The sequence below is a fragment of the Triplophysa rosa genome, linkage group LG20 (genome assembly GCF_024868665.1).
Source record: "Triplophysa rosa linkage group LG20, Trosa_1v2, whole genome shotgun sequence".
Taxonomy (NCBI): domain Eukaryota; kingdom Metazoa; phylum Chordata; class Actinopteri; order Cypriniformes; family Nemacheilidae; genus Triplophysa; species Triplophysa rosa.
This window is the reverse complement of record NC_079909.1, coordinates 4,057,032-4,084,772: the sequence shown is the minus strand read 5'-3', so window position 1 is coordinate 4,084,772 and position 27,741 is coordinate 4,057,032. Positions and strand designations below refer to the sequence as shown.

At 41.6% G+C, this 27,741-nt stretch overlaps 1 protein-coding gene and 1 non-coding gene across 4 annotated transcripts in view; one reads left to right on the top strand and one right to left on the bottom strand.

Annotated features, from left to right (window-relative positions):
- Positions 1 to 4,080: 4,080 nt before the first annotated feature.
- Positions 4,081 to 4,150, bottom strand: trnaq-cug (transfer RNA glutamine (anticodon CUG)). The gene has a single exon. It is a non-coding gene; the product is annotated as a tRNA-Gln (tRNA).
- Positions 4,151 to 12,975: 8,825 nt separating this feature from the next.
- Positions 12,976 to 27,741, top strand: part of LOC130571088 (potassium voltage-gated channel subfamily D member 3-like) — a 123,157-nt gene continuing 108,391 nt past the window's right edge. For 2 of the 3 annotated variants that reach the window (XM_057361806.1, XM_057361802.1), the window contains exons 1-2: positions 12,976 to 13,216; positions 14,603 to 15,778. In XM_057361806.1, coding sequence (XP_057217789.1) covers positions 14,676 to 15,778 — 1,103 coding nt within the window. In that variant the 5' untranslated portion in view covers positions 12,976 to 13,216; positions 14,603 to 14,675. Of the gene's footprint in view, positions 13,217 to 13,826; positions 13,898 to 14,602; positions 15,779 to 27,741 lie in introns of all 3 variants that reach the window. The other variant, XM_057361805.1, reaches the window with a different exon arrangement.

Here is a 27,741-nt window from a genome sequence, read left to right as displayed (position 1 = left end):
AGATCGTAGAGAAGCTCATCAGATGCGTAGGCTCTGAAGAACAAAAGGTGAATGAATGAGCACGCCGGCTTCCCTCTTATACCCGGACATCCGGGGAGGAGCCCGGCATGCAAATTTCATTCGCCAATTTTCATTGGCCTTTTCTAAATACTCAGAAGATGATAGGTTCTCAAGACAAACCCCATTCTGTCGGTTCGACACAACGTCGAGAGACCGACCGAAAGGGTACCTCAGTTCCCTGATAGAGGGAACAAGACGTTGTGTCCTTTATGCCACAACGCTGGCCGCCCACCCCAGCGGTCGGTGGGGATGCTTCAGGCTCCTCAGACCAAAAGGTGAATGAATGAGCATGCCGGCTTCCCTCTTATACCCGGACATCCAGGGAGGAGTCCAGCATGCAAATTTCATTCGCCAATTTTCATTGGCCTTTTCTAAATACTCAGAAGATGATAGGTTCTCAAGACAAACCCCAATCTGTTGGTTCGACACAACGTCTTGTTCCCTCCATCAGGGAACTGAGGTTACATCCGTAACCAAGACAATACTATACATTTAACATTCTATACACTCATAATTTTTTTCATATAAATCTGCTTTGACATAATGCCACATTGTAAAAAAGCACAATAGTATTTACATGTGGGTTAATGTTTTAACATTTGTGAAATTTAACAGTAATAGCTCTATGCCTGTATTTAATATATGAATTCTGTATGCTAAACAATGCAGGCTAGTGAAGCTGAAGCTGGCCATATCTTGACAAACGTCCAACATCTGATGTCTGAATCATCACATTCAGAGAGAAGTAAACTTCTGCTTTGAAATTATAACAAACATCATCATTTCCATGTATTGTCCCTGCCCAATAAAATTTCCCATTGTGTTCTGTATTGTGCTGTATTATCCTCCATTTGCCCTAATGCAGGTATAAATAGCTTGCTTGTCCATTCATTGCAGATTTCAGTTGTTGTCAGTTGATATTGACCAGATAATAGGCACATAATAGGTGCAAAATAGATACATCTCATTTCACATGAAATATGGTCTATGAATTGCTTGTCATATCTGGGAACATAAAACAAAGATACCAGGCAATCATCAAATTACAGTTTTAGAGAGTTATGGAATATAAAATATTCTTCGTTTAGGAATGTTGTTAGTCATTTTTTGGTGTATGGGTACAATTTAATCATATAATTTTAATTGGATGAGCTGTAATGTAAAACAACATATGTAACGCACCTCTATGGTGGAGAATATAAAAGGATATATAAGCACATGTATCAAAGTAAGCCCACAATGTAAGCCCATTTGTTTCATGAAGGGCAGTTTGCTTTAAGAAGTGAGTGTGACCAAAACTGAAGCAGGTGGATTACCAACAGATCAAAGAGGAATGTGTCAAAAATCTGATTATGCCGTCTGAATCTCCACCTGTCCAATCAGAAAACTGTTAGGAAAACTCAGGATTTAACTTCTACCAATGGGTAAAAGTCAAGGTCTAATCGATGATTTTATATTCGTGAGCATTCTTCCTACATTATTTCAATTGTAATGTTGTCATTATTTTCACATATTCCCTGCAGGCATATTCAGAAACTCCAATAAAGATTAAGATTAATTTGAATAGGACACATTTTTTTCATGATGTTGTTGTTTTTTCTCCCTCTGGATGTCTTCTAAAACGCATACCTGAGAGTTTTAGGGTTTTCAAAATACACAGTTTATCTTTATCTTCTTTGGCCTTTTATCCCATATTACCCACTGAATGTCAAACCCAATGTAAACATAATGGTTTGGGATTGTGGGTGCTAATCCAAATGTCAAAGGTTTGATCTCATGTGTATGGATGATTGATCATTTGAAGCTGTACTACTTTTACTATATTACTACTAAAACTTTTTCATCGTGTAAACATGATGTCAGACTTCTATCAATGCACTTATCATTGTGTTACTTTAATGACTGTGGGTAAAATTCATAAATTATTTTTAGAACCATTCATATACTGTATGTGACCCTGGACAACAGTCTTATGGGTCAATTTTTCGAAATTGAGATTTTTACATAATCTGAAAGCTGAATAAACTTTCTATAGATATTTGAGCTGTTAAAATAGGACAATATCTGGCTGAGATACAACCGTTTAAAACTCAGGAATCTGAGAGTGCAAAAAAATCTAAATATTGAGAAAATTGCCTTTGAAGTTGTTAATCAGGGGCACTGTGGCAGACCATCCACTCACAAAAATAAAGATTTTATATATTTAAGGTAGGAAATTTACAAAATATCTTCATCGAACATGATCTTTACTTAATATCCTAACGATTTTTGGCATAAAAGAAAAATCGATAATTTTGACCCGCACAATGTATTTTTGTCTTTTACTAAAAATGTTCCCGTGCTACTTAAGACTGGTTTTGTGATCCAGGGTCACATATTTGATATTGTGATGTTCTGCATGACATCAAAGTCAATTTTTGGGCTATTAAACAGTATATACATTTTTCAGTTTGTTCTGTTGGTCTATATTATATTTTGTTTCATATATAGCTCACACTGTATGTATCTTAATGGAGTAGAACATTTATTTTCAATTATACAATTTTAATTTGCATTCTGTTCTGGGATTTAAGGTGACACTCAATCTGTAGATCATCTGTGGGTGTTAAATGTTCTGGGATAGCCAGGTAATTTCCCCACTTTTGGTTTTGAATTGTGAGACAGAAAGTAGTTAAGCGGATGTAGGCTGCTCCTTTACACTGCCGTTTGGTCGTCAGTGTGCATCTCTGTCTGCTGTGCTTGTTGATCAATAATAAACATTATGAGTGTGATACATTGTTTTGCCCGATTGGAATACTTACATTGGTACAATGACATGATTGGTCTAGGGGTATTTTTTTGTACATTTAAGTAAAACTTTATGCCCAAACTTGCGCAAATAACACAATCATTTGAGTAAATCCTATTAGTTGTATTTTTCAGAGAACTGGTTATACCTTCATTCAAAGTACTAAACACTATACATTTGAATCCACAGGTATCTTCAGATTGCTGACTCCTACCTTTTGCTGCAACCTAGAATCAACTATTTGACAATATCAGTACCCACAAAGAGGTTCCACCGAGATTTGAACTAGGATGCTAACCATTACACCATGGAACCCATGAGACAAAAACAATGCTGGATTTAAAACACATTTCTCTATTCCAACTTCTACAATGGGTGAGCAGATTGTGGTTTGGCAACTGTATTGATAACCTTGTACAAATCCAAACTTATTGTCTCATGAGTACCCTGACCTCCTTGTCTTTGCCCAGTGCCCAAGACTGCAGATTGGTCTGAGCCATTGGCTCGTTGGTATAGGGGTGTTTTTTTTAGTAATTTTAAGTAAAATTTACTTCAAAAAACTTTGTGCGCAAACTTTGGCAAATAACACAAAAATAAGTAAACTCTATTAGTTTAATTTTTCAGTGTACTTGTTATACAGATAACTGTATTCAAAGTATTAACCACTATATTTTGAACCCACAGGTATTTTCAACAATTTGACAACATCAGTACCCAAAAACAGGTTCCACCGAGATTTTGAACTTGGATCACTGGATTCAAAGTCCAGAATGTTAACCGTTACACCATGACAGAAAAACATTGCTGGATTCAAAACACACATTTCGGTAAACCAACTTGTACAAGGGGTGAGCAGTTTGTGGTTTGCCAACTGTATTGAAGAACTTGTCCAAAACCAAACTTATTGTCTCATGAGTATCCCGACCTCCTTTTCTTTGCCCAGTGCCCAAGACTGCAAATTGGTCTGGAGCCATTGGCTAATTGGTATGGGAGTGGTTTTTTTGTACATTTAAGTAAAATGCACTTTAAAAACTGTGTGCAAACTTGCTCAAATAGCACAAAATATAAGTAAATCCTATAAGTTGTATTTTTCAGTGCACTGGTTATACAGACAACCTCATTCAAAGTACTAGCCACTAAACCTTTGAACCCACAGGTATTTTTAGGTTGTTGAACCCTAATTTTTGCTACAATCTAGGATCACCAATTTAACAACATCAGTACTCACAAACAGGTTCCACCGAGATTTGAACTCGGATCACTGGATTCAGAGTCCAGAGTGCTAACCATTACACCATGGACAGCAAAACATTGCTGTATTGATGAACTTCGCTAAATGTCAAATTTTGTGGTATAGTAGTCATTGTTTGAAATTCCTCCAATTATGAACCAAAAAATATAATGCAATATATGATATAATACATTTACATTTACAGTTATTCATTTGGCAGATGCTTTTGTCCAAAGCAACTTACAAGTAGGAGAGCATAAACATTTTGTCAACACGCTAAACAGTACCATTACCGTTTAGTCTTATTTTCTCCTGTAAAGCTGTTTTGGAACAATGCACATTGTGAAAAGCGCTATATAAATAAAATTGAATTTAATTAGTTTACAAGGCCATGCTACTAGAAGGATTAAAGCTGAAGTAAGCAAAGAAGAGAATGAACAACCACACTTTATTTATTTAGATATTTTTTAGACGGACGGACAGACAGACAGACAGACAGACAGACAGTTATTGGTTAGTCAAATAAATGTGGAACAGGCATGTTTTGAGCTGTTTTTTGAAAGTTATGAAGGATGCTGCAGTTCGTGTGGAGGCTGGCAGTTCATTCCACCAAAGGGGAACCGAATGAGTAAAGGTTTTTGCAAGCGATTTGGTGCCTCGCTGTGATGGAACAACCAGGAGGACAATGACAGGATGGGATATAGACCAGAAGCAGTGAGTTAAGGTTAATGGACGAATTTGCCGTTATCGTTCTTAAGGCCAGTGTCAGAGATTTAAACTGGATGCGGACGGTAACTGGCAGCCAGTGAAGTAAAATCAGGAGGGGTGTTACATGGGCATGCTCCGACAGGAACGGACTGTCCCTTCCTGCAGCGACTTCCCCTGGGCGTCTCGGCGGTTCCAGAAGTGTTCGAGTTTTTTCTCTAAAAGAGCAAATTTCTCCTGCGTGGCATGTCCCGCTGTTCTCGTGGGTGCAACACACTCATCGAGGAGGGGGACGAACACGATGTCTGCTTCCAGTACGCTGGGGCAGATGTTGTGGATACGTCCTACCCGCACTGCGGGCGGTTGACGATTCAGACGTTGTGTCACGGGTGGCTGTCTTCCCACGGGACTCAGCTTCCCGTTCCGTGACGGCAGGACTACGGCCCTGCCGCCTGCTACGGCGAGCAGCGAGGTTGATATGAGGATTATTGTGAGCGCTAATCCGTCATCCACTGGCTCGCGGACCGTTCGCACCTCGTTTTGCTTGTCTGACCGTTCCCCATGAGACGGTCCGCCGTCTTATTCCTCAATCACGTATCGGACACGGTACGTGATGATGAGATGTCTGTTGCAGCATCGGAGGGTGACTTACTGGCATCAGACTCCGACGATTCTTTGATGCTCCCTCCCTCCCTCAGGGGGTTGAGATAAGGAAGAAGCGGACGTTGAAATGTCAGCCATGCTTTCCCGGGCCGCCGGCATTGGGTTGCGGTGCACCGCACTGCCTCTCCCAACGCTCGCGGCTGGATACACGGTACATCGGGCTTGAGAGCGGCTCCAAGCCGCACTCGCCCCCAGTGCCGTGTTCCCCCGGAAGTGCATGAGGAACCTAGTACGACCTGGAGTGCCCCCTTCGGCGCATACACGTCAACTAGTTCCATCACCCTTTCTTCCCTCGATGGTGGGGCAGCTAGAGGATACGTCGATGTCCCCCAGGGGCTCGACCTAGACACTCGTCCAAAGCACGTAGGCTTTTTGGCATCTGAGGTGTCGAGAGCTTATTCTGCTGCGGGCCAAGCTGTCCCCTCTCTCCACGCTATGGCCTTCCTGCAGGCCAATGCGTGGAGAGAGCTCCACGAGGGTAAGACCGACCCAGAGCTTATGCAGGAACTCCGCGGCTTCACCGACCTCGCTCTCGGGCGACCAAGGTGATTGCGCAGGCCCTGGGTCGGGCGATGTCCACACTTGTGGTTCAGGAGAGACTCCTCTGGCTGAACCTTGCACAGGTGAGTTATACTGAGAAAGTCTGCTTTCTCGATGCACCCATCTCGCAAGGGGGGGCTGTTTGGTGATACTGTCGAGTTCGACAGTTAGGGAGCAGACAGAGGATATCAAGTATGTCCTCCCCAGCCGCGACTCGACTGCCCTCTGGCCGCCGAGATCCCGTGCACCGTCTGCTTCCCAGCAGCCCTGGTCCTCTTCGAGACATCGAAGAGGAGACCACCACCCCGTCAGCAGCCGCGGCAAAAGCCAAAGCCGCCCTCATGGGAAGACCCCAGGGAGATCGAGAATACCTTCGGGCCCGACCCCAGCCATTCCATTGCTGGTGGTTGATCCGGGATGGTTCCTGCCCTGTCCCAAAAGCCCATTCTAAAAGTTTTCTCCCTCTCTGGGCGTTTATCACAGCCTCTCTCACCCTCTACACGACAGTGTTCGGCAACTCGACGTTGTGTCATGGCGAGACCCAATGTCGAGGATAATCAGCAGCCTAAGCACTCTCAATCGACGGTGCGTTGTGCCACATCATCTTCTGGGTATTATCAGAGCCTCTCTCACCCTCTACACGACGGTGTTCGGCAATTCGACGTTGCGGCAAGACCCAATGTCGAGGATAATCATCAGACATCATCGCCAGGCAGGTGAAACTGCAGAGCTGATCTCCTCTCCGGGGGTCCCCCCCACGGCGAGGGATCCGCACTGCCAGCCATCGAACCATCCCCGGGAGGTTGATGAAGCAGAACATACCCCTAGCCTCCCTGTCGGTCCCTGGGAGCCTGACAAGAGCTTCCCAAACCGTCACGGTGACTACGGGATACGGTCCGTCTCGGCTACGCGATCCAACTCCCTGGACGCCCGCCCAAGTTTCGGGGCATCCTCTTAACCTCAGCAGAGGCAGGGATGCCCCGTGCTTCGGCCGAGGTCGCCACCCCTCTGGTGAGGAAGCGATCGTGCTCGTCCCTCTAGCCGAGATGTTCAACGGGTTTTACAACCTGTACTTCATCGTCCCCAAAAGAGCGGGGGTTGCTAGATCTGCGTACCCTGAACAGGCACCTACTCAAGCTGCCGTTCAGGATGCTCACGCAGAGGCGCATCCTGGCATCTATCAGATGTCAAGATGGATTCATGGCAATCGACCTGAAGGACGCTTACTCTCATGTCTCAATTCTCCCTCATCATCGCCCGTTCCTACGGTTCGCTTTCGAGGGTCAGGCATATTAGTACAGAGTCCTCCCCTTCGGTCTGTCCCTGTCCCCACGAGTCTTCACGAAGATTGTGGCAGCCGCCCTCACTCCCCTCAGGGAGAGAGGTGTGCGGGTACTAAACTATCTCGACGACTGGCTCATTTGACACACTCGTGAGATCTGTTATTTACACACAGGGACCTAGTGCTTCGGCACCTAGATCGACTGGGACCACAGGTCAACCGAAAAAGAGCAAGCTCTCCTCTGTGCAGAGCATCCTCTTTTTTGGTATGGAACTCAACTCTGTCTCCATTACCGCGCGACTGAGCTCAGTCAGTGTTGAACTGCTTGGGTTCAAGCAGTCAGTGGGAAGAGGCTCCTGGGCACACAGCATCCTCGACGGTGGTGATACCCCTCGGGTTGATGCACATGAGACCGCTCCAACACTGGCTACAGAGTCGAGTTCCCTGGAGAGCGTGGCACACGGGCAGCAGGCGGATGGTGATTATGCTTTTCTGCCTATGCACCCTAACCCCTTGGTCTTCAATGACCTTTCTACGGACGGGGGTCCCTCTTGGGCAGGTCGAGACGCGTCAGTGTCAAAGACGCCTCCTTGCAGGGTTGGGGTGCCATGTGCAACGGGCACGCAGTGTCGGGGCGATGGACGGGCCCCTGCCTGCGCAGGCATATCAAATTGCCTAGAGTTGTGGGATGTGCTTACCCGCACTGAAGGGGTTACAACCTCTCGTTCAGATCAAGCACGTGCTGGTCCGGTCGGACAGCACAACTGCCGTAGCATTTTTTACCGCCAGGGTGGCGTTCGCTTACGGCAGCTAACGCGACTCGCCCGACGCCTCCTCCTGTGGAGTCCTCAGGTGAGCAGATCCCTGCGAGCCACACATATCCCAGGCGACCTGAACCAGACAGCCTATGTGCTCTCTCGTCAGTTGACGCCTCGCGGAGAGTGGCGACTCCACCCCTGCACAGCCAGCTCATTGGGTACATTCCGGGCGGGTTCAGGTAGACCCCTTTGCCTCCCTGGACACCACCCATTTCCCTCTAAGGTGCACAGCTGGCCGTGGGACAAGCGGAAGTACGTCTTTCCCCCAGTGAGCCTCATTGCACAGACCCTGTGCAAGGTCAGGGAGAGGAGCATCAAGTGTACTAGTTGCGCCATACTGGCCCAACCGGACTTGGTTCTCGGAGCTAATGCTCTTGATGACAGCTCCCTCCTGGCCGATTCCCCTGACGAAGGACCTGCTTTCCCAGGGGAAGGGTGCGTTATGGCATCACGGGCTAGACCTCTGGAACCTCCATGTCTGGCCCCTGGACGGAACGAGGAGATCCTGAGTGGCCTAACCCCTGCGGCGGTTAAGACCACTACTCAGGCTAGGGCCCTGGCCACTAGGCGACTATACGCCTATAGTGGTGCCTCTTCTCATCCTGGTGCTCTTCTCGAAGAGAAGACCCACGGAGTTGCTTGATTAAGTGGGTGCGGTCCTCCCAGAGACTCGAGAATAACCTCTCCCTTTCCACACTGAACGCGTATGTAGCTGCTGTTGTGGCTCATCACGACCCAGTTGCTGGTAGTCTCTAGGACAGCACAACCTGATCATTTGGTTCCTAAGGGGCGCGGGAAGGCTACCACCTCACCCACGCTCCGTACGCTCTTACGACCTTGATGCGGTCCTGGAGCCCCTTCGGAGATGCCGCTCTTTCACTTTCGATGAAGACAGCTCTCGGGAGGACGCTCAAGAGGGTAGCGGACCTACAAGCATTCTCCGTGTCCACAGATTGCCTAGAACTCGGGCCCGGTCATTCTCACGCTATCTTGAGACCCCGGCCCGGCTACGTGCCCAAAGTTCCCACCACTCCCCCGAGACACCAGGTGGTGAACTTACAGGCGCTCCCCACCGGGGAGGAAGACCCAACCCCATCCGTGTTGTGTCCAGTACGCGCATTGCGCCTCTGCTTGGACCGCACGCAGAGCCGCAGAAGCTCTGAGCAGCTCTTTGTCTGTTTTGGAGATCAGCAGGGAGGGCTGTCTCAAACAGAGATTGGTGCACTGGAGCATGGACGCCGTCACTTTGGCGTACCTGTCCTAAGATCGCCTACGCCCATTGGGTGAGAGCTCTCTCCACACGGATTACAGCTTCCTCATGGGCACTGCCTCGAGGCTCCTCTCTGGCAGACATCTGCAGAGCTGCTGGTTGGGCTACACCCATCACCTTCGCGAGGCCTCCGCGTAAAACCGGTATCGGCTCTAGTCTTGTAGTCATCAGGCAAGACCGGCTGCCGGTAGGGTGTACGCCTATGACAGTATCTTCCCCCTTTCTCCTAAGGTGGTCAGCGTACTAAACTAGCCTCCCTTCTTCCCCCACTGGGTGAAGAACAGGCACTCCATCCATCACTAACAAGCACCTCCTGCTGGCGGGCTGGGCAGAGCAGCCCTGCCCCTTAGGCCGGGTATCTCCGGAGTTATTCGCAACATAGCTCTAACTGGACCTAGTGCTACCAGATGTTGCAACCCCCCAGTAGGGCGGTTCCGTCTGATGTATCCTCATGCTGGTTCCCACCTTGGTAACCCATGACCTCCCCAGGTGGACCTCCACCTTGCGGTTTTCTCTTCAGCCGCACTTTCTTCCCATGAGTTCTCCCCCTTCGGTGAGACTATGCTGGTATCTCCACTGGACTCCTCCCTGCGGTAGGAAGTGGTCTCTGTAGCGCATCCCCCACTTGAGGAAGTAGCGCTTACCCAGTGGCCTTACGGTTCCGGGCGGCTTCTCGCTGTTAGAGAAACAAGGCCGCCGCCTGTGAGGCCGAAGGTGGGGGCCTTCCCACCTTTCAAGAAAGCTCTGGGACCCCCTACCTACCCACTGGTAGGTTACAATTTTGCGGTAGCGCTCACGGCTGACACGCCCAGGCCAGTCACCGTCGCTTCGTTGAGATTGTGACAGGGCACAGTGTTATGGCGTTTTCCATTGGAACCCCATCTGTCGGTTCGACACAACGTCGAGAGACCGACAGAAAGGGAACGTCTCGGTTACGTTTGTAACCTCGGTTCCCTGATGGAGGGAACGAGACGTTGTGTCCTCTTGCCACAACACGTGCTGTCCCTGCAGCAGTCGTGAGAGGTCTCAGGCTCCTCAGAACTAAGGTGAATGAATGAGGCACGCCGTCTCCCTTTTATACCCGGATATCCGGGGGCGGAGTCCGGCATGCAAATTTCATTCGCCAATTTTCATTGGCCTTTTCTAAGAAGTCGGAAGCGATTGGTTCTCAGGGACGAACCCCATCTGTCGGTTCGACACAACGTCTCGTTCCCTCCATCAGGGAACCGAGGTTACAAACGTAACCGAGACGTTTTCACATATATGTGACCCTGGACAACAAAACCAGTCTTATGGGTCAATTTTTCGAAATTGAGATTTTTACATAATCTGAAAGCTGAATAAATAAACTTTCTATAGATATATGAGTTGTTAGAATAGGACAATATCTGGCTGAGATACAACCGTTTAAAACTCTGGAATCTGAGAGCGCAAAAAAATCAAAATATTGAGAAAATTGCCTTTGAAGTTGTTAATCAGGGGCACTGTGGCAGACCATCCACTCACAAAAATAAAGTTTTTATATATTTAAGGTAGGAAATTTACAAAATATCTTCATGGAACACGATCTTTACTTAATATCCTAATGATTTTTGGCATAAAAGAAAAACCGATAATTTTGACCCACACAATGTATTTTTGTCTTTTACTAAAAATGTTCCCGTGCTACTTAAGACTGGTTTTGTGATTTCAAAAAATTGACCCATAAGACCGGTTTTGTTGTCCAGGGTCACATATATCTCTCTATACACTTGGTTCCCTTTAAATATTGTGACTGTACTTTTTCACTGTACATGTTCAGAGGATAAAAACATTTGTTCTAATCGTTCCGAATTTATTCAAAACTGTCCTCCATGGGTTTATAAACTGTTCGACAGGGGTTTCTGCTTTTCTCTTCAGCAAGGTTAAAGTTTTATGTTACATCGGCCCTCAGATTCTGCCTTTGTCATAGCCTGAAAGAGCAGAATTGCTATGCCTACAACGTGATGAAAAGTGAAAATTATTCTGTAAGAACTGAGAAGAGATTCAATGCACAGCCCTGAACACTTAATAATGACTTTATCAGTATGCCTCCGCATATCCACCGAGAGCAGACCTCTCTTAGAGGTCAATAATTCATTAGTGTTGCGGCTGAGCAGCTTTGATGCACTCAAATAAAGAGATGGTTTTGTGGCAGGACACTGCCAGGGTTTACCAAATTTGGTTTAGGATCTTTTGTCACTTAAAGCCTTGCCTCATTAGGCCTTGCAGTGAGAGGAACTAATGCTTGAGCAAAACTGCTCAGCACATAATTGCCGGTCTCGCTGCTTCAAATTAATGATTGTCAAATTGCAGGCCCAAGTCTAGTATTTATATGTGAAACATGCGAAAATCATGTGGTGTTTTTACAATGCATTTTCTGTATCAACAATGTGTCAAAATGAGACACAAATAATTGTCAATATACAGATCAAAGTTGATATTATCCTTGTCCTTGAATCATATGTCATGGTATGCAGAAACAAGACTTTTTAGTCATGAAACAAGAAATTTAGTCATGAAACGTCAAAAATGTAACATTAAAGCAAACAAAGAAAAGCATAAAATCATAAATTCTTCTACTCAGGTCCATTACATCGAAAAACCGCTAATTTGGCTTGTTGAAGAGAGAAAGGTTTTTCTAAGCATCTGACTTTTGCTGAAAACAAGTGTCTGCAATCCGAGGGACCGAATCCGAAGATTTCTTTTTTTGTGTGTTTTCTTTCAAAATGTTCTACATTTCTTATTGTAACATGCGATCCATGTCTACTTTGTATTCTCCTTTGTTCTGTCTGAAATAAAGAAAAAGACAAAAAGTGTTAAAGATTTCTTTTTTACATCTGTTGACATAAGCCAAACCTACACAGTAGTAACCCCCCGAAACACACTCACTAACACTAACTTAAATAGAAACACTCTGGCAACCATCAACATCACGGTGGTGTAAAGTTTTACATTTTCTTTAGAAACTGTGTAGAGTAAGGACAGATAGCATCACAGGACAGTGAAACACTTTATTTAAAATGATTTGTAATAACGTATACACTGGAAGAACCTTTCTTCTTTCTTTTTTTCTGGTCAGCAAGACTGGTACATTCATATCCACAATATGCAACCCTGCAGTTTTCAGACGAAACAGAACCGCGGTGCCAAGAAGAGCCTTTGAGGAAAATAAATGAAATTTACTGTCACTTTGACCCAGCGTCACCTTGCTTATGTCCAACAGGTTCACACAAAGACATGAGATGTCAGGTAAGTAAAAGCTATAGGTTATATCTTTTAAATTACAGTCTAACTTCACAAAAGCATTTTATTGTATACATGTTGATACGCCTTTGAGTGTAAGATGATGTCATCAATATTTTGGTGTGTATATATATATATACAGTATATATATATATATATATATCACTAATATATTTGTTTTAAATGTTGCAGTTTATATAGGCTATAATTGATCCATTGATCCAAAGTGAAAAAGAAAGTGAGAGAGAGTAAGGTCTAGAGTGAGTTAGGGACTGTGAGTGAGTGAGAGAATGGGAGAGTGTGCTGTATGAGACAGAGAGAGAGAGAGAGAGAGAGAGAGCGAGCGAGCGCGAGAGTGTGCTGTCAGGTGTATGTGGAGTTTGAGTCTTCAGTCAGTCTGTAGGTTGTGCTGCCTGCTGCTGATGGAGAGACTCGTGTGAGAATGTCATGTTTCATTCGGCGATCATCGCTTTAGTTCAGCTGGATGTGTTGATCGATCAGTTTGCGCACAGATCCGCTGGATAACGCGCCAGTGTTCATTTCCAGGCGGAATTACTATCCCAGGCTGATCCAATTTTACACCGCAGACTTTTAGGTAAGTGTAACGGGCTTAAGCAGCAGCGGTCGCATCACGTCATTTAGACAATATTATTTACTGCTGTTGTAGTTAACGGTGATGTTTCAAAGGACGAGAAAATTGCGCGCTTTTATTGACGTGACTCTAAGTCCATGCGTCTATAGAGCAGCTTAATTTAAGTGTCTTATAGAAATACAGCTTTCTTTCTTTCTTGCTTTCTTAATTTACTCTACCCAATTGTTATTGTTTTACTACACTATATATTATTTTAACTTAGCCTAAATTATGACTTAATTATACCAGCATGTCAAAGCATTTTATAAAATGATCGAATAACCCGATTGCCATTTTTCGTAGTTTTTGAAGGTTGTATCAGATAGATTTAGCTTTTTAAGGTAGGCTATCAACTGCACATTTGACTTCTCGCAGCGCGTGACTCAACAGGTAGCTCATCCAGTCACTGCACGTGAGGCTTATATAAAGATCATGCAAGTTAAGCAAGCTGCCTCTTGTTTACTAGTTCTGTTAATTACTTTTGGTTTGGTTATTGGTTACAATAGAAGTGAATGGGGGGCTGTGCTGTTCTGTTAACAACATTTTTCAAAATATCTTCTTTTGTGTTCTGCAGAAGAAAGAAAGTCATACAGGTTTGAAATGATGAGAGGTTGTGTAAACGATGGCAGAATTTTAATTTCGAAGGTAAACTGCTCCTTTAAATATTTGTGCATTTAAATAACGTCATCAATTTTTCTCAATGTTAATTAACTAGTAATATAATAGTTACTACATTGTAATGACAATATATTTGACATCATTTCATAAAAAAATATAACAACCAAAATTGAATGAAGATTTTGTACACGATTTGACAACCATATAAATGTAATATGATTTATGGTAGACTAAAAAGTATTTTCAGTACCTGAAAAACAAACTGTGTGGTTTCATCATTTATATTATTAATCATGTTATGACAATTGAGTAATTTTATTGAAGAAACAACTTTTTTTAAAGTGTAGCACTAATACACTGTAATAATAATATAATGATTGTAGAACATTTAAGAGTTTTAAAACATTAATGCTGAAAATTCTTAAAATATCTGCAATGGGATAAACATGTCACAAATGACTACTGCAGTATCAGTATCAACTGGCATGTACTGCAGTAGATTTAATGAGATACGATTAGTTTCTAGCTTTCAAATTAAATCTAAAATATATGTGTTGTTATTTGAATAATATCACCAAAGTTTCATGCCATTGTTTAATCCTGTGTTGAAACAAACAGATTGCAGTGCGATTAATGGGTGCAGATATAACAGAGTTCACATTGAGAGTGTTTAAACAGCTCCCGGACATCCAGCAGTTTGACTTATTTTTGTATGATTTCTCTCTCCCAAAGATGGTGGCTCATTTTAGAGCGAGGTACGTTTGACGGTGGCGCACCTGACCACAGCCCCTAAGTTCGAGTCATCATGGCAGCTGGAGTTGCGGCATGGCTTCCCTTCGCCCGAGCAGCTGCCATTGGCTGGATGCCAGTGGCAAACTGCCCTATGCCCCTGGCACCCAGGGATCAAAGCAAGAGGCAAGATGAGCTCATCGTCTTGAACGTCAGCGGGCGCCGTTTTCAAACCTGGAGGACTACGCTGGACCGCTACCCGGACACGCTTCTCGGGAGTACCGAGAAAGAGTTCTTTTATAATGAGGAGACCAAGGAGTACTTTTTTGACAGAGACCCAGATGCCTTTCGAAGTGTCCTCAACTTTTACCGCACGGGGAAGCTGCACTATCCTCGATACGAGTGCATCTCAGCCTACGATGAGGAGCTTGCATTTTTCGGCATCATTCCTGAGATTATCGGTGACTGCTGTTACGAAGAATACAAGGACCGTAAGCGGGAAAATGCTGAGCGACTAATGGATGACCAGGAGGAGAACAAAGACGTCAAACTGCCCAACATGAACTTTCGAGAGACCATGTGGCGAGCCTTCGAGAACCCCCACACCAGCACCATGGCATTGGTGTTCTACTACGTGACCGGTTTCTTCATTGCCATTTCCGTCATCACAAACGTGGTGGAGACGGTCCCGTGCGGTTCCACACCCAACCAAAAAGATGTGCCGTGCGGCGAACGTTATACCGTGGCGTTCTTCTGCATGGACACAGCCTGCGTAATGATCTTCACCGTGGAGTACCTCATGCGCCTCTTCGCTGCACCCAGTCGCTACCGCTTCATGCGAAGTGTGATGAGCATCATTGACGTGGTGGCCATCCTGCCCTACTACATCGGCCTGGTGATGACCAACAATGAAGACGTGAGCGGTGCATTCGTCACCCTGCGAGTCTTTCGTGTCTTTCGCATCTTCAAGTTTTCCCGCCATTCCCAAGGGCTGAGGATTCTGGGATACACGCTAAAGAGCTGCGCCTCTGAGCTCGGCTTTCTCCTCTTCTCGCTTACCATGGCCATCATCATCTTCGCCACGGTCATGTTTTATGCAGAAAAAGGATCCAGCTCCAGTAAATTCACTAGCATTCCAGCTTCCTTCTGGTATACCATTGTCACCATGACCACACTTGGGTAAGTGTCGCTCTTATTGCTTTTGCGGTGGGTTGCTAGTGGGGGGTCAATGTCGTTGGAGACACAGTGTTGTCTTGGGTCTTGCTATATGCCTACTCATTGGGCCTGAGGGAGCCCAGCTATACATTTTATCTGGGCCAAGTATATTTTTACCAGTGATCCTGGCCAAGTGGGTGACATTTTTACTTTTACGAATTAGCATAAGGCTGAGGTATTTATGTAAAGTGTATAGTGTTGTATTCCCAACACAATCTTGTGGCGATACATAACTGCTTTAAGAGGTGGCTAATTCATATCAATTCATAGTTTGTATCACATTTGTATGGTTTTGTTCAATTAGCTTTAATGTCAGTGAAAGTTAGGTTTAGGGTGTTATTAGTGCTTTCTTTACAAATCATAATTTTTTGTAAGATTCCAAACCCGATCTCAAAGGTAATTTTTAACAATTTTACGAGGTGGCTATTTAATATGAATTTGAACAATGTGAATCAAACCAAAACATATGATTGGCGCTAAAGCAAATATGACTAAAACATCCGATAAGATTGTACGCATTTATCCGAAGTCCCCTTGTAAAATAGTTTCCATGAGGAATTTCCATGAGATTGTGTTGAACTACTTTGTACAAATTTATACAAAATAGCAGCCTCGTAAAAAAGAAACACATTCTCAAGACATCAAGCTTGTTTGACTTGGTGTCAATCGTTTAGCTGAGAAAACATTAAAAACACTCAAAATAGTCTAAAAATTGAACAAAAAAAATCTTCTGGAAGAAATCTGGAAACAAAAGTTTAGGAAAAATTTGACCAAAATTAAATATGCCGTCTAAGTATTTTGTCTTGTTGTGGCTATAATAGTCATATCATTAAGGAAAATACCGAATCACAATGAACTTATTGGTAGCTTTTGGGTAAAATGTACAAATGTGTATGCCTCCACAGTCTCAGTCAGCAAATATTCATGATGCGTAATGATGTTTTTGATAAAACCAAATTACAAGCAAGAAAAGATGTCATAATTATTTATCATTGACTGAAATGCTATTTTTAGAAACCCCATTGTCCACTTTCTGTGTTAACCCCATACTGCTCAAGTTCCTGGTGATGAAAAACAAAGTTACTTTAAATTGAAGTGATGTCCCAGTTACATGATACAGATTTCCCTGTCTATGAGCAGTTGATTTACGTCCTTGTTTTATTGCATGTTTATTGTTCTGTGGTGCATAAGTGGAAAATGGACCACAGCCATAATGACAGTGTAGGACTGGCGTAAAGACAAACGCTGTGTCTCCTCAATAGTCCTGAAGGTATGAGTAGCTGTCACGGTGAGTAATAGCCTGTGAAGCTACATCTGCTAACAAATATAAACCTTCATGATATCTATCGTTTACTGCACTGAGAACAGGCCGAATAAGGACAAAAGTGGACGGTGCTGACGTGGCATGTATTTGTATGTCCTGGTGTTTAGCTCAAGCTCAAAAGACCTTGAGAAGCCCAGAGGAAAAAAAAGAAACACTCCTGACCCATGAGGTGACGTCTGTCTTTTGAAGACTTTTGCTCAGTCAAGTTGTTTGACGTCATGTTATGTTATGTAGCTTTAAATCCGTGCTAATGTTTGACTTGTGTATTGTAAACAAAATGCCATCTGTAAAAAACAAAAGGCTATCAAAAGGATTAAGGATTTACGATTGAAAAAAGATGTTGAATGTTTACAGATTGAAAAACACATGTTTATTTTTTGGGGGAAATTGTAAATACACTTTGATGACACAAAGTCCAAAAAATATTTGCATGTCTATTCATAGGAGTGTTTATCTGTCATAAGTCATAATGTTTATATATTTTTAATCTCACTGCATAATGAAAACTATTCTATTGCAAAACATTTACATGCACGTCCATATGGAAAGACGTTCAACCAATTTAGTCATGTTGTCCTCTGCTTACATTGAAGAATATCTTGGCTGCAATAATGCTTTTCGGGTTCATAACGTTCAGATAAATTGATATTTTGAAAACATGTCATTTCTCCACACGCCTGTTTGCGATACCTGTGGCGAACACTAAGACATAAAACCTCCGACAGCTTGTAGTCAAGAGGCCTCTGAACGGCGGCCCCCGTTGACCTTTCCCATCTTAAAAAGTGTTTGTGAATGAACTCGGACACACACGGATCTGTACTGAGTTCCCCGAAGCACGCGGGTCTCTTGGAGGCCTGACCTCATTTTCTGTACTCAGCAGGGGCTGCATGGGTGAAGCAGGTTGAATTGAACACCATCTGGCCCAGAGTTCCTCAACATGGTTGTTGACCCAGAGCTTTCACACCCCTGGTTGTGCTGTGTAGGCCATCACCTGCCCCTCTTCTTAGTTCAGGCCAGGCTCACGGGCACAGCAAACACAAGCACCTGCGGGGAAAGCGCAGACATACGTGTTATATGAGTTTGATTAGAGCGTTTCTTATCTGTAACATCAAGTGGCCCTCCAGACAAGTTGCTAACATTATTAAAATTCAGCATCTAGTCACGCCTAATAGATTTTCCTTGATGTTTAGGATTTTTGTGGTCCATGGGCAATCATTGCCCTTTTTGATGGTTGTGAATTTGACGTTGATTCCAATGATAATTATGGTATGTCTCATCTAGAGAGGCTCAAATCATCCAAAATATGTGTAATCTTTGCATACGTACTTTGCGCGTTATACGGATAGTTTAACAACCAAAAAAATCTATATAAAATAAAGGTTCTATCATCATTTATGCATTCAAAACCTGTAAATGACTTTTTGTTCTTTTGAACACAAACAAAGATATTTTGAATAATGTTGGTAAAACAACATTGGCCCCCATTGACTTCCATTGTATGAATACAAATGTTGTTTTACCAACATTATTCAAAATATCTTCGTTTGTGTTCTGCATAAGTAAAAAGTCATACAGGTTTGAAATTACATAATTAGGTGAACAATCCCTTTAAAAGCAGGTTGTCATTTGTGTATGGAAAGGTATGGCAGATTGTCACGACTGTCAGGAAGAGAACCCAGATGCAGGCAGCGATGCAGGAAAAGAAAACTAATAATTACAAACAAAAACCCACAATGGGGGAAAAAACAAGAATATACTATATACAAAACTAGTAAACGAAAACTTCTCACAAGGGAGACAAAACAGGACAGGCAGATGAATAAAATTAACTTCCAAACAATAAACAAGACTAGACAAGGCACATGGCAAGGTAATCCATAGATCTCCACAAGGCAAGATAAGGGGACCACGATATACACGGACCCATACAAACACATACAATCCACTAGCACAGGACAAAGAAACATGAGGGCATTTATAGGAGAGACAAACGAGGGATAATGACACAGGGCAGGGTGGGAAACATTAGACACGGCAGGGAAGCAATACATGAAACGAGAGGGGCTGGGCCAATGACAAGACACGAGAAAGCACATGAGATGTAAAACGTAAACAACTCATTGCTTTCTCACATAAAACCTAAGGGCTCTGTCCCGATCCTGCCACACGACTAGAAGTTCAGAAACAAGAAGGCAGAACCGTGACAGCAGATGGCATGTACTGTTATTGTCCGCATTGTCCTGATATTGTACTGTTACCTGTATATATATATATATATATATACACAGTACATATACAGTTTTATATACAGTATATATATATATATATAGATATATACTGTATATATATACACACACACACACACACACACACACACACACACACACACACAGAGATTTATATACACGGTTGTTCATTTAGCGATGTTAGAGGAAGTGCAAAAGGGATTATCTTGAAAAGACAGTAACAGAAACTTGTGTTTGGAGTTAACAATTACTTATTGAATTAATTGCATTTTTCTGTATTCATAGATATTTTGCATTGATTCATATTTTAGTATCTGCTAATCCTCCACGTTATGACCAAAACTATTTTTGGAGAGTTTTTGAAGCTTGTCTATTTGTTGATCTATAGACTTCCCGAAAGTGATGTTGACACACACTTTAGGTTTCCAATTTGCATCTGTGCCGAGCCTTTCGATTTCAATTTAGAACATTTCTGTGAATTTCATCAAGAAACCCGCGTGTATCCTCGTGCCATCTGCTGTGAAGAGGTTGTCCTGCAGTCTCTGTGTAAGACGGTCTCAGAACTGTCCCTAAATTGACAGCGCGGTGAGTGGGGACGCCATGGGACTGTTTCTATTTTCCTCTAAGCAGCTGAGGAGATCAGAGAGAAGCCATCCAGTGAGACCGTAACAGCACAACACAATTCAAATAATTATGAATTCATATATTATTCATCTCCTCGCCGCTGCACTTGTTATTCCAGTCACCAAATCATGGCTATAGTGTTGCGTCTCAGCTGATGTTCATTAAAACAGGACCACAGTGTTTTAGAAATGTGTTGAGCTGAATAATTTCTTCGAAACTTACTTAGAGATAAATTCACTAAATAATCTCATGCATTTTTTATCAAAAGTACAAAAATGATCAAAAATCAGATTGATCTGTATGAACTATAACAAACCTATAACAAACTACAACACTGTTAAAAACTGTAATTTTACAGAATTTTACCGTTATTTTTTTAAAGATTTTTCATGTATAATGTAAAAGACTATACATTTACAAAATTTTATGATATTTTAAAATTACTGTTACATTTGTATTACAGTGAACTTATATTTGAGTCCTTGCTCAAATCATGCATTTATATGATTATCCTATGACAATATTACATCCTTATGATGCCTGTTTTCTTATCTTTCTTATCTTATTAAATTTGTATTGCTTTGGTTAATAATGCACAAAAATATTTTTAATACATAATATATATGTATTATATATATATAAATACATATATATACATAATATATATGTATTTAAATACAAATACGTCCTTTACTCTGGAAATGATAATATGTAAATTTAGATTAAAACACCATTTCTGCGGGTCAAGTCATCATGATGTCATTTGACTTAAACCCTTGTACAGATAAGTACATGAAGTAACCTGCAATTTTAAGTTTTAAACAGAGATGGCGATAGAGAGGTAAAAATCACAGCGTTGGTCAATAAACAAAAATACAATAATTTGTTTTCATTTATTTTGTTTTAATAGTTTCAGCAAACTATTTCATGAAATCATAATCATATTTTAATTTGCAAATAATGTTTATTTAATCTATCTATTCATGGCATTTATTGATGTTATTTTAAGCCTGCCACTGGTTCTCACATGTCTGGTGACCAAACCTCATGACGTCAAACCTATCCAGTGACAATGACTTTAGGAAGTTTTCAGATGATGAATAACTGGGCATCGCTCAGTCTTTAGTGTTGCATGTTGTACAGTACAGCGCAGGTTTTTAGGTCTGTTACCTGATTTGCCTAATTACTTTTGTGATTTAGATTATAAAATAATGCGGACAACAAGTGCAAAAAAAATCATAATTTTACCAAATGTTTCTGCTATTCTTTACAGATTTTTGAGGAATAATGTGAAAAACTGTAATATTACAGAATTGTAAAAAAAAATTTACCAATAATTTCACATATTTTTTTTAAATACAGTCAACACTGTAAAATTACAGAAAAGACCAAAAGTTTACAAGAAAACCAAGGAAAAATTAAATTTTACAAGGGGAACTGTAATTTAAAGGTGCGATGACGTGGTGTTGTTTATTGTTTTATACTGTTGTACGAGGTCTACTTATTTTCTATCCAGGTTTTGAGGCCAGCTCTGCAAACGCTCGGTTTTAATGGGCATTGAAGACTTTATAAGTAACGCCCACCGCTTTGATTGGATAGCAGTTTGCGTAGTTGGAGCCTTCTGTGAATTTGGTTCGAGAAATAACGTTAGGTTACACATTAGCACCATTCACAGTTTTCGCAGGGCATTAATATTATCTGGAGACTTCCTGTGATTTATAAATTACCTCCCCACATCAGTATTTCATGTGATGCATTCCCGGATGTGATGGCAAGGCTTTGCGTATAGTTTGTATAGCCTATAGTTGTATTGCGTTTAATGATATATGACCGTACCTGTCAGCATTTGAGACCCGTGATTGCGAACCGGACAAAAGATCACCGCGATGGCGGGTCTCAAATGTTAAGAGTTTCCATGATAAATAAACAAATGGGAGACTCCCGGTAACTTATGGATATCACCCAGCACCCGAAATAATACCAAAACACTTCAAACAGCCTCCATTATTCGCAAACAGTGGATAAAACCTTGAAAAATTATATATGAGCCCGCCAAATCACAGAGATGCCGATTCGCACAGGCTTAAGATCACAGACAACTTCTGCATAGATCAAGCGATCAATAACAAAGCAATAGTGATGCATAGTACAAATATGTTTTACTCACATAAGATTGCTGCGCCATTCCTATCAGATCCAATATGGATGGCACAGCACTGCTTTTTCATTTTAGTCTCTCCACAAATCCAGCGTCAACCTGTATCTTGTTCACAAAGGAATCCTCGGAGAAATGAAACGAACAAACGCTCCATGTTTTTCCCACATGAGCTGGAACGTCTTTAAAAATAAACTTTAACCACGCATTCCTAATATCGGAATCTGAAGGAAGGTTATGCAGCGACTGTGTTCTTCCACAACCAGGGATGGCACAATATGTAGCGATCTTTAACGGCATGATTGTTTATTGCTTGCTCGCTCTATCTGGTTCCACGCCACCGGTTCTGTCATGCGCGAATCAGTGGGCGGGGCTAGAGAAGTAGTCGTTGATATTTTTCTTTGGAGGTGGGATCAATGTCGTCATAGATAGGTGCATTCCATGGATCTGGCGTTCGCTGGGCCTGGTGTCAATAACAGTTGTAATCTCAGTAACAACGGCATTTTCAGTTCTGACACTTACACGATGTTCGCGTGAATACGATTCCCTCTTATATAACAAAAGGTTAAAATTGTGATTTTAATTCATGGCACCTTTAACGTATTGTTTCCATATATTTTTACGGGATTGTTTTTTCACAGTGTAGACAATGCTATACAAGGATGAGAAACTAATTTTTATAACTATTTTCCCAGATCCCTGCTCATGAAGGCAGATTTGGACTTTTCTTTAATCTGACACACCTATTTCATATTAATGTACTCTGTAATATCAGGTGTGTTTTATAAAGGTTTGTGTAAAGTGTGTGCAAAAACAGGGCTAGGAAATACTGTCTTAGAGAATTCTGCCCAGAGTCTGTATCAGGTAAAATTGAATCAGTCTTTATGGCTTACTAGATTTTCCTTGTTCAGCTTCAAGCCGCAGTCTACGCTGGGCATCTTTTTTCTTTTTGACAGAGGAAAAGAGTCAAACACTGATATTTTATATTCTTGACAGATAATGCTGAGACATGTCTAATCAAATAATTTCCACATGAGATGTTCTGATAATGTTTATTGTTGATAAAGGGGTGGCTATTGTACCTTTAAGACATAAATATGCAAATGACCTCTTATTATTCCCAGGCTTTTGGAATATGAAAAAGTAACAATGATGATTCATGAGTTGCCGGTTTGCTGTTAGTTTAGTTGTTATTGATGCTGCACACACTTTGAAGGTTAGACTGAAATAACCAGAGACCTTTGTAAAAATGAATTTTCAATTCTTTCCGAAAGTTGGGTTTCTTCAGATGGGCACTTATTATTAGTTATATACAAACTGGAATAATAGTGTTTTCTTCTTTTTTTAAGTTTAGCAGTAGTATTATCTATCCCATTTTCTTACTTTTTTACCTCACAGCGACTGAAAGGACAAGAGTCTGAACACCAAATTGACATTTTTAATCTGAAATTGTGTTGGTAATGTATTAACATACACTTATCTATCTGTTGTCAGAATGTTTTTGAAGCTTAGTTTCAATAAATGTATTTGGACACAGGAGAAAGTTATTTATTTCGGAAAATTTGTGTTTTCATCGTACATCACACTTTTTTTATTTTATTTCACAAGATCAGTGAAATAATATTTTTCATGAGATGACCCCAGTCCAACTCTTCGAATCTCTTTTATTCACCTAAAGTAATTAATGTCAAGGTTTCTTTTCCATTTACTAATTTCAATTTAACCGAACCATAAAAGCTGAAACGTAAAGAAATGTCAGAGTTGGAAAGGTCTAAATTGAAAGTCAGAGCAGTGGCACAGTTTACAGTTAGCAATAATGAGACATAGAGTCATGGCCGCTCTTCTAGTACTGTCATGGGTGTTGTGGAGCAGAAAGATTGATGGTCGCTGCTTATATCTTTTGAAGGTTGATTGATGTTGAGGCTACGACTTTCTCAAATGTCCTGGAGACTATTTTGGGCGTCTGCCTGCTCTCTCTCTAAAAGTATTACTAAAGGATTTTTTCCCTCAATCTCTCAATTCTTTTGAGGAAAATATCTAGGGCATACAGATCTGTACAATCAGACTGAACACATGTACTAGCTGAGGTGAGCTGAAAGGCTGATTTTATTGTGAATATGTTCGACTCCAAAAGTAAAATGGTTTGTGGATAGTCTTTGTTGACATTTAAGAGAAATCCAATATTCGATTTGCATCTCCGATTAAAATAAAGTTCTGTCATAGAGTACAATCTTTCATCGGGTCCTTAAGCATTACAATCAGATAACATTGTAAAAAGCAGATTTGAAGTGTACAGAGGTGTAGTTTTCAGCTGGCAGTTTGCAGCTGGACTTTGTCACCTGTGCGTTTGAAATCTCTGCTGTGTCACAGCTGGCCGACGTTATCAAGACAAATGGAAGCCGGTGAAGGAACACACAACTAAACCGACAGCACGATCCAGGTGCATCCTGGGGGCTGAGTGAGTTGATCCCTTATCTGCCTCTAGAAGAAAGTCTGCGTGCTATTTTGGACCCTCTCTCTCTTTTTTGGCTTCTTTGTGGTCAGCACTGTAAGGATATTGCTTTGTTCTGTGGTAGTCATTGGGTCGGCATTTACAATGGCTCATGTGTGTAAATCAGACGGCGCGTCGGCCCTTTAAATGGCACATCTATCTGCAATCGCTGCCCTCGTCTGCTCTCCGAGACCCCTCACAGCTCACAATTAAACTCTGATGAGATCCAGCAGCTCACAAAAGAAGGCCGATATCACATTTATCAGGGCCTCAAAATGATGTTTGTGGTGTCAAGTGCTGAACTGAAGAGAACGGCCACTGACTTTTCATTTTAAAGGTCTCCCGATCCTGAAAAGCAGGTGAAAAAGATGAAAGCACCCGGGAGATACTGTAGCATGCCTGGAGGAAAGTTTCCTTGCTCACAGGAGATTTGATGGATTTCTCAGTAGTTTCATTTAAAGTGATATTTCACCCAAAAATGAAAGTTCTATCATCATTTATTCTCCTTCTTGACATTTCAAACCTGTTTAACTTTCTTTCTTTCGCAGAACACTAAAACATTTATTTTGATGAATGTTGTTAACCAAACAACAGAAGCACCCATTGACTTGCATTGGTGTCCATACAATTGAAGTGAATGGGTACTGCCGTTGTTCGGTCAACAACATTCTTCAAAAGATCTTCTCTTGTGTTCTGCAGAAAAAAGAAAGTCATACAGGTTTGAAATGACAAGCAGGTGAGTAAATGATGACAGAATTTTTTTATTTTTAGGTGATCAACATGCTCTCAGATGTTTTACCTAAAAATGCGTAGAAGATATAAAAACAGAGACAAATAAGACAATTGTTAAACATAAGGATTATATAAATACATGAGGATTAAAATAAATGTAGATTTGAAGAGGTACAATCATCTGGATTTGGGTAAATTTGATAAGAAATGAGAGATAATAATATTTTGATTCCTTGATTGCTTTGATTGCAGACTGAAAAAATTTGAGCTTTGTTGAGATCTCTTCTGAAACTCCAATGGAGACATTTGTGAGATTTATGGGTCTTTTTCTCATGAGAAATTTCTGAGAAACAGGAGACTAAATAGATCGCAGCTGTGATTTTTCTGTCGTACAGGTGGCCACATCTTTCCCGTAGCTCGGTGTTTAGAGCATGGCTTTAGCCATGCCAAGGTCATGGGTTAAATGTAAAGAATAATGCAATGTAAGTCGCTTTGGATAAAAGCGTTTCCCAAATGCATAAAATGTAAATGTACAAACTGGCTGCGTCCAAATACCCCCACTTGCTGTCTCTGCACTCGACCACTTGATTACTTTCATGACGTATTTCCTGTTATTGGCCCAAGTGTTCTAGTGGTCATGAAGATCCCAAGTGAGGATGTAGTATTTTTAACCAAATGGGACACACTTAGCAAGTGCAAACATGTAATTAATGTGGTGTTTCTAATTATGTGAAAAAAGCAGTTTTACAAAATACACAACTTTGGAGTTTTCACCAATTAAATGTGTAACACTTTATGTTTTATGACAAAATTATATGTAATATCTGTCACGGAACGGGAGGAAACAGAACCCAAGCGCAGGCAGGAAAACGGTAAACTAAGCTCTTTATTATTAAAGATACAACACAAAACCCACGATGGGGGAAAACTCGGCACAAACTAAAAACAGAAATCCAAAAGGTAATCCACAGACGAACAGGGTAATCCACAGACGAACAGGGTAATCCACAGACGAACAGGGTAACAACCATAACAAAACCGCCCAGGACAGAGAACAAAGGGACTTTAAGTAGGAAACACTAACGAGGGATAATTACAAAAGGGAGGTGATGGGCAGGTGACGGAGATCAAACACTAAGGGCATGATTACGGGAGTCAGGAAGGCGGGGCTGAGCGACATGACAGGAGGACACGCAGCGCAAAGTGACAACAATGGCCACGTGTCTTCCACACATAACAAAACAAGCACAAAAGACATGGCACCATCACAACTCTGTCCACAGACCAGAAACCTCATGATAGGAAGGACAGAGTTGTGACAATATCTAATTATATAGTCAGGTCAAGTCAGATTTATTTTTATAATGCTTTATTTGTATTGAATCAAAGCAGCTGTACCCAAAAAACAAAAGAAAAACACATGTTAGCCAAACATATAATAAAAGAGATCTAACCTTAAAAAGTAGTAGTATAACTTACACTGGAAAGCTTTCCGCAACATCTCGCGAGACCCGAGCAAAGTCTCATGATTTATGTCCAGAATGTGATGCATGATGGGATACTTATCCCTGAATACTGTAAGCGGTATTCAAGATAGTGTGGGTTTAGTGTGCGTTAAGGGCACTGCACTTTGGCGTTTTAAGACATTGCACAGACTTGCGCTCTTACTTCCTGTCGCGTGCACATTTCCAATCTGATTGGCAGGCATTATGCAACCTCTGGGACCAGCCCACCTTGAAGCAAAGGTGCATTTATATGAGGTACAGGCCAAAGATTTTTACATCAAATGTGTAAATAGTAAAAGGTTTAGTATAGTAAAAGTGCAGTACGTATAGTTGTAAGTATAGTAATAGTAAAAAGAAGAGTGACAACTTGCCAAACAGTTACACTATGTAAGCTATTTCAGTGCAAAATAACACGCATCACAAATTCTGCCCTATTTGAAACGTATTCACAAAACTGGTGCAATTAATTGGTGGAAAATAGATATTTTTTTTATTTATTTTTTATTTTTTTGTTAATGATGATAGCAGATATTCAACAATTAATTATATTATTCCAAATTGGAGAAGAATTGGGAACATGTCCAACACACTTTGTCTGACGCATCCTTGAATTTGTGGAAAATAAACTGAATACAGCAGCACATCTGGGGTGTGTTTGCACTCATTTACATACATTAGAAATGGTATGCCAAAAGCTTTATATATATTTACCTTTTATCGTAAGCGACTGAAATCTGATTATAATACTTTAACACTTTTATTAAGGTGAATAGTATGGGATGCAACCCTCTGATCACAACTTTAAAGTTTGTGTGATCTTGTTATTAATTTCAGTCAAAATGTTCACTAT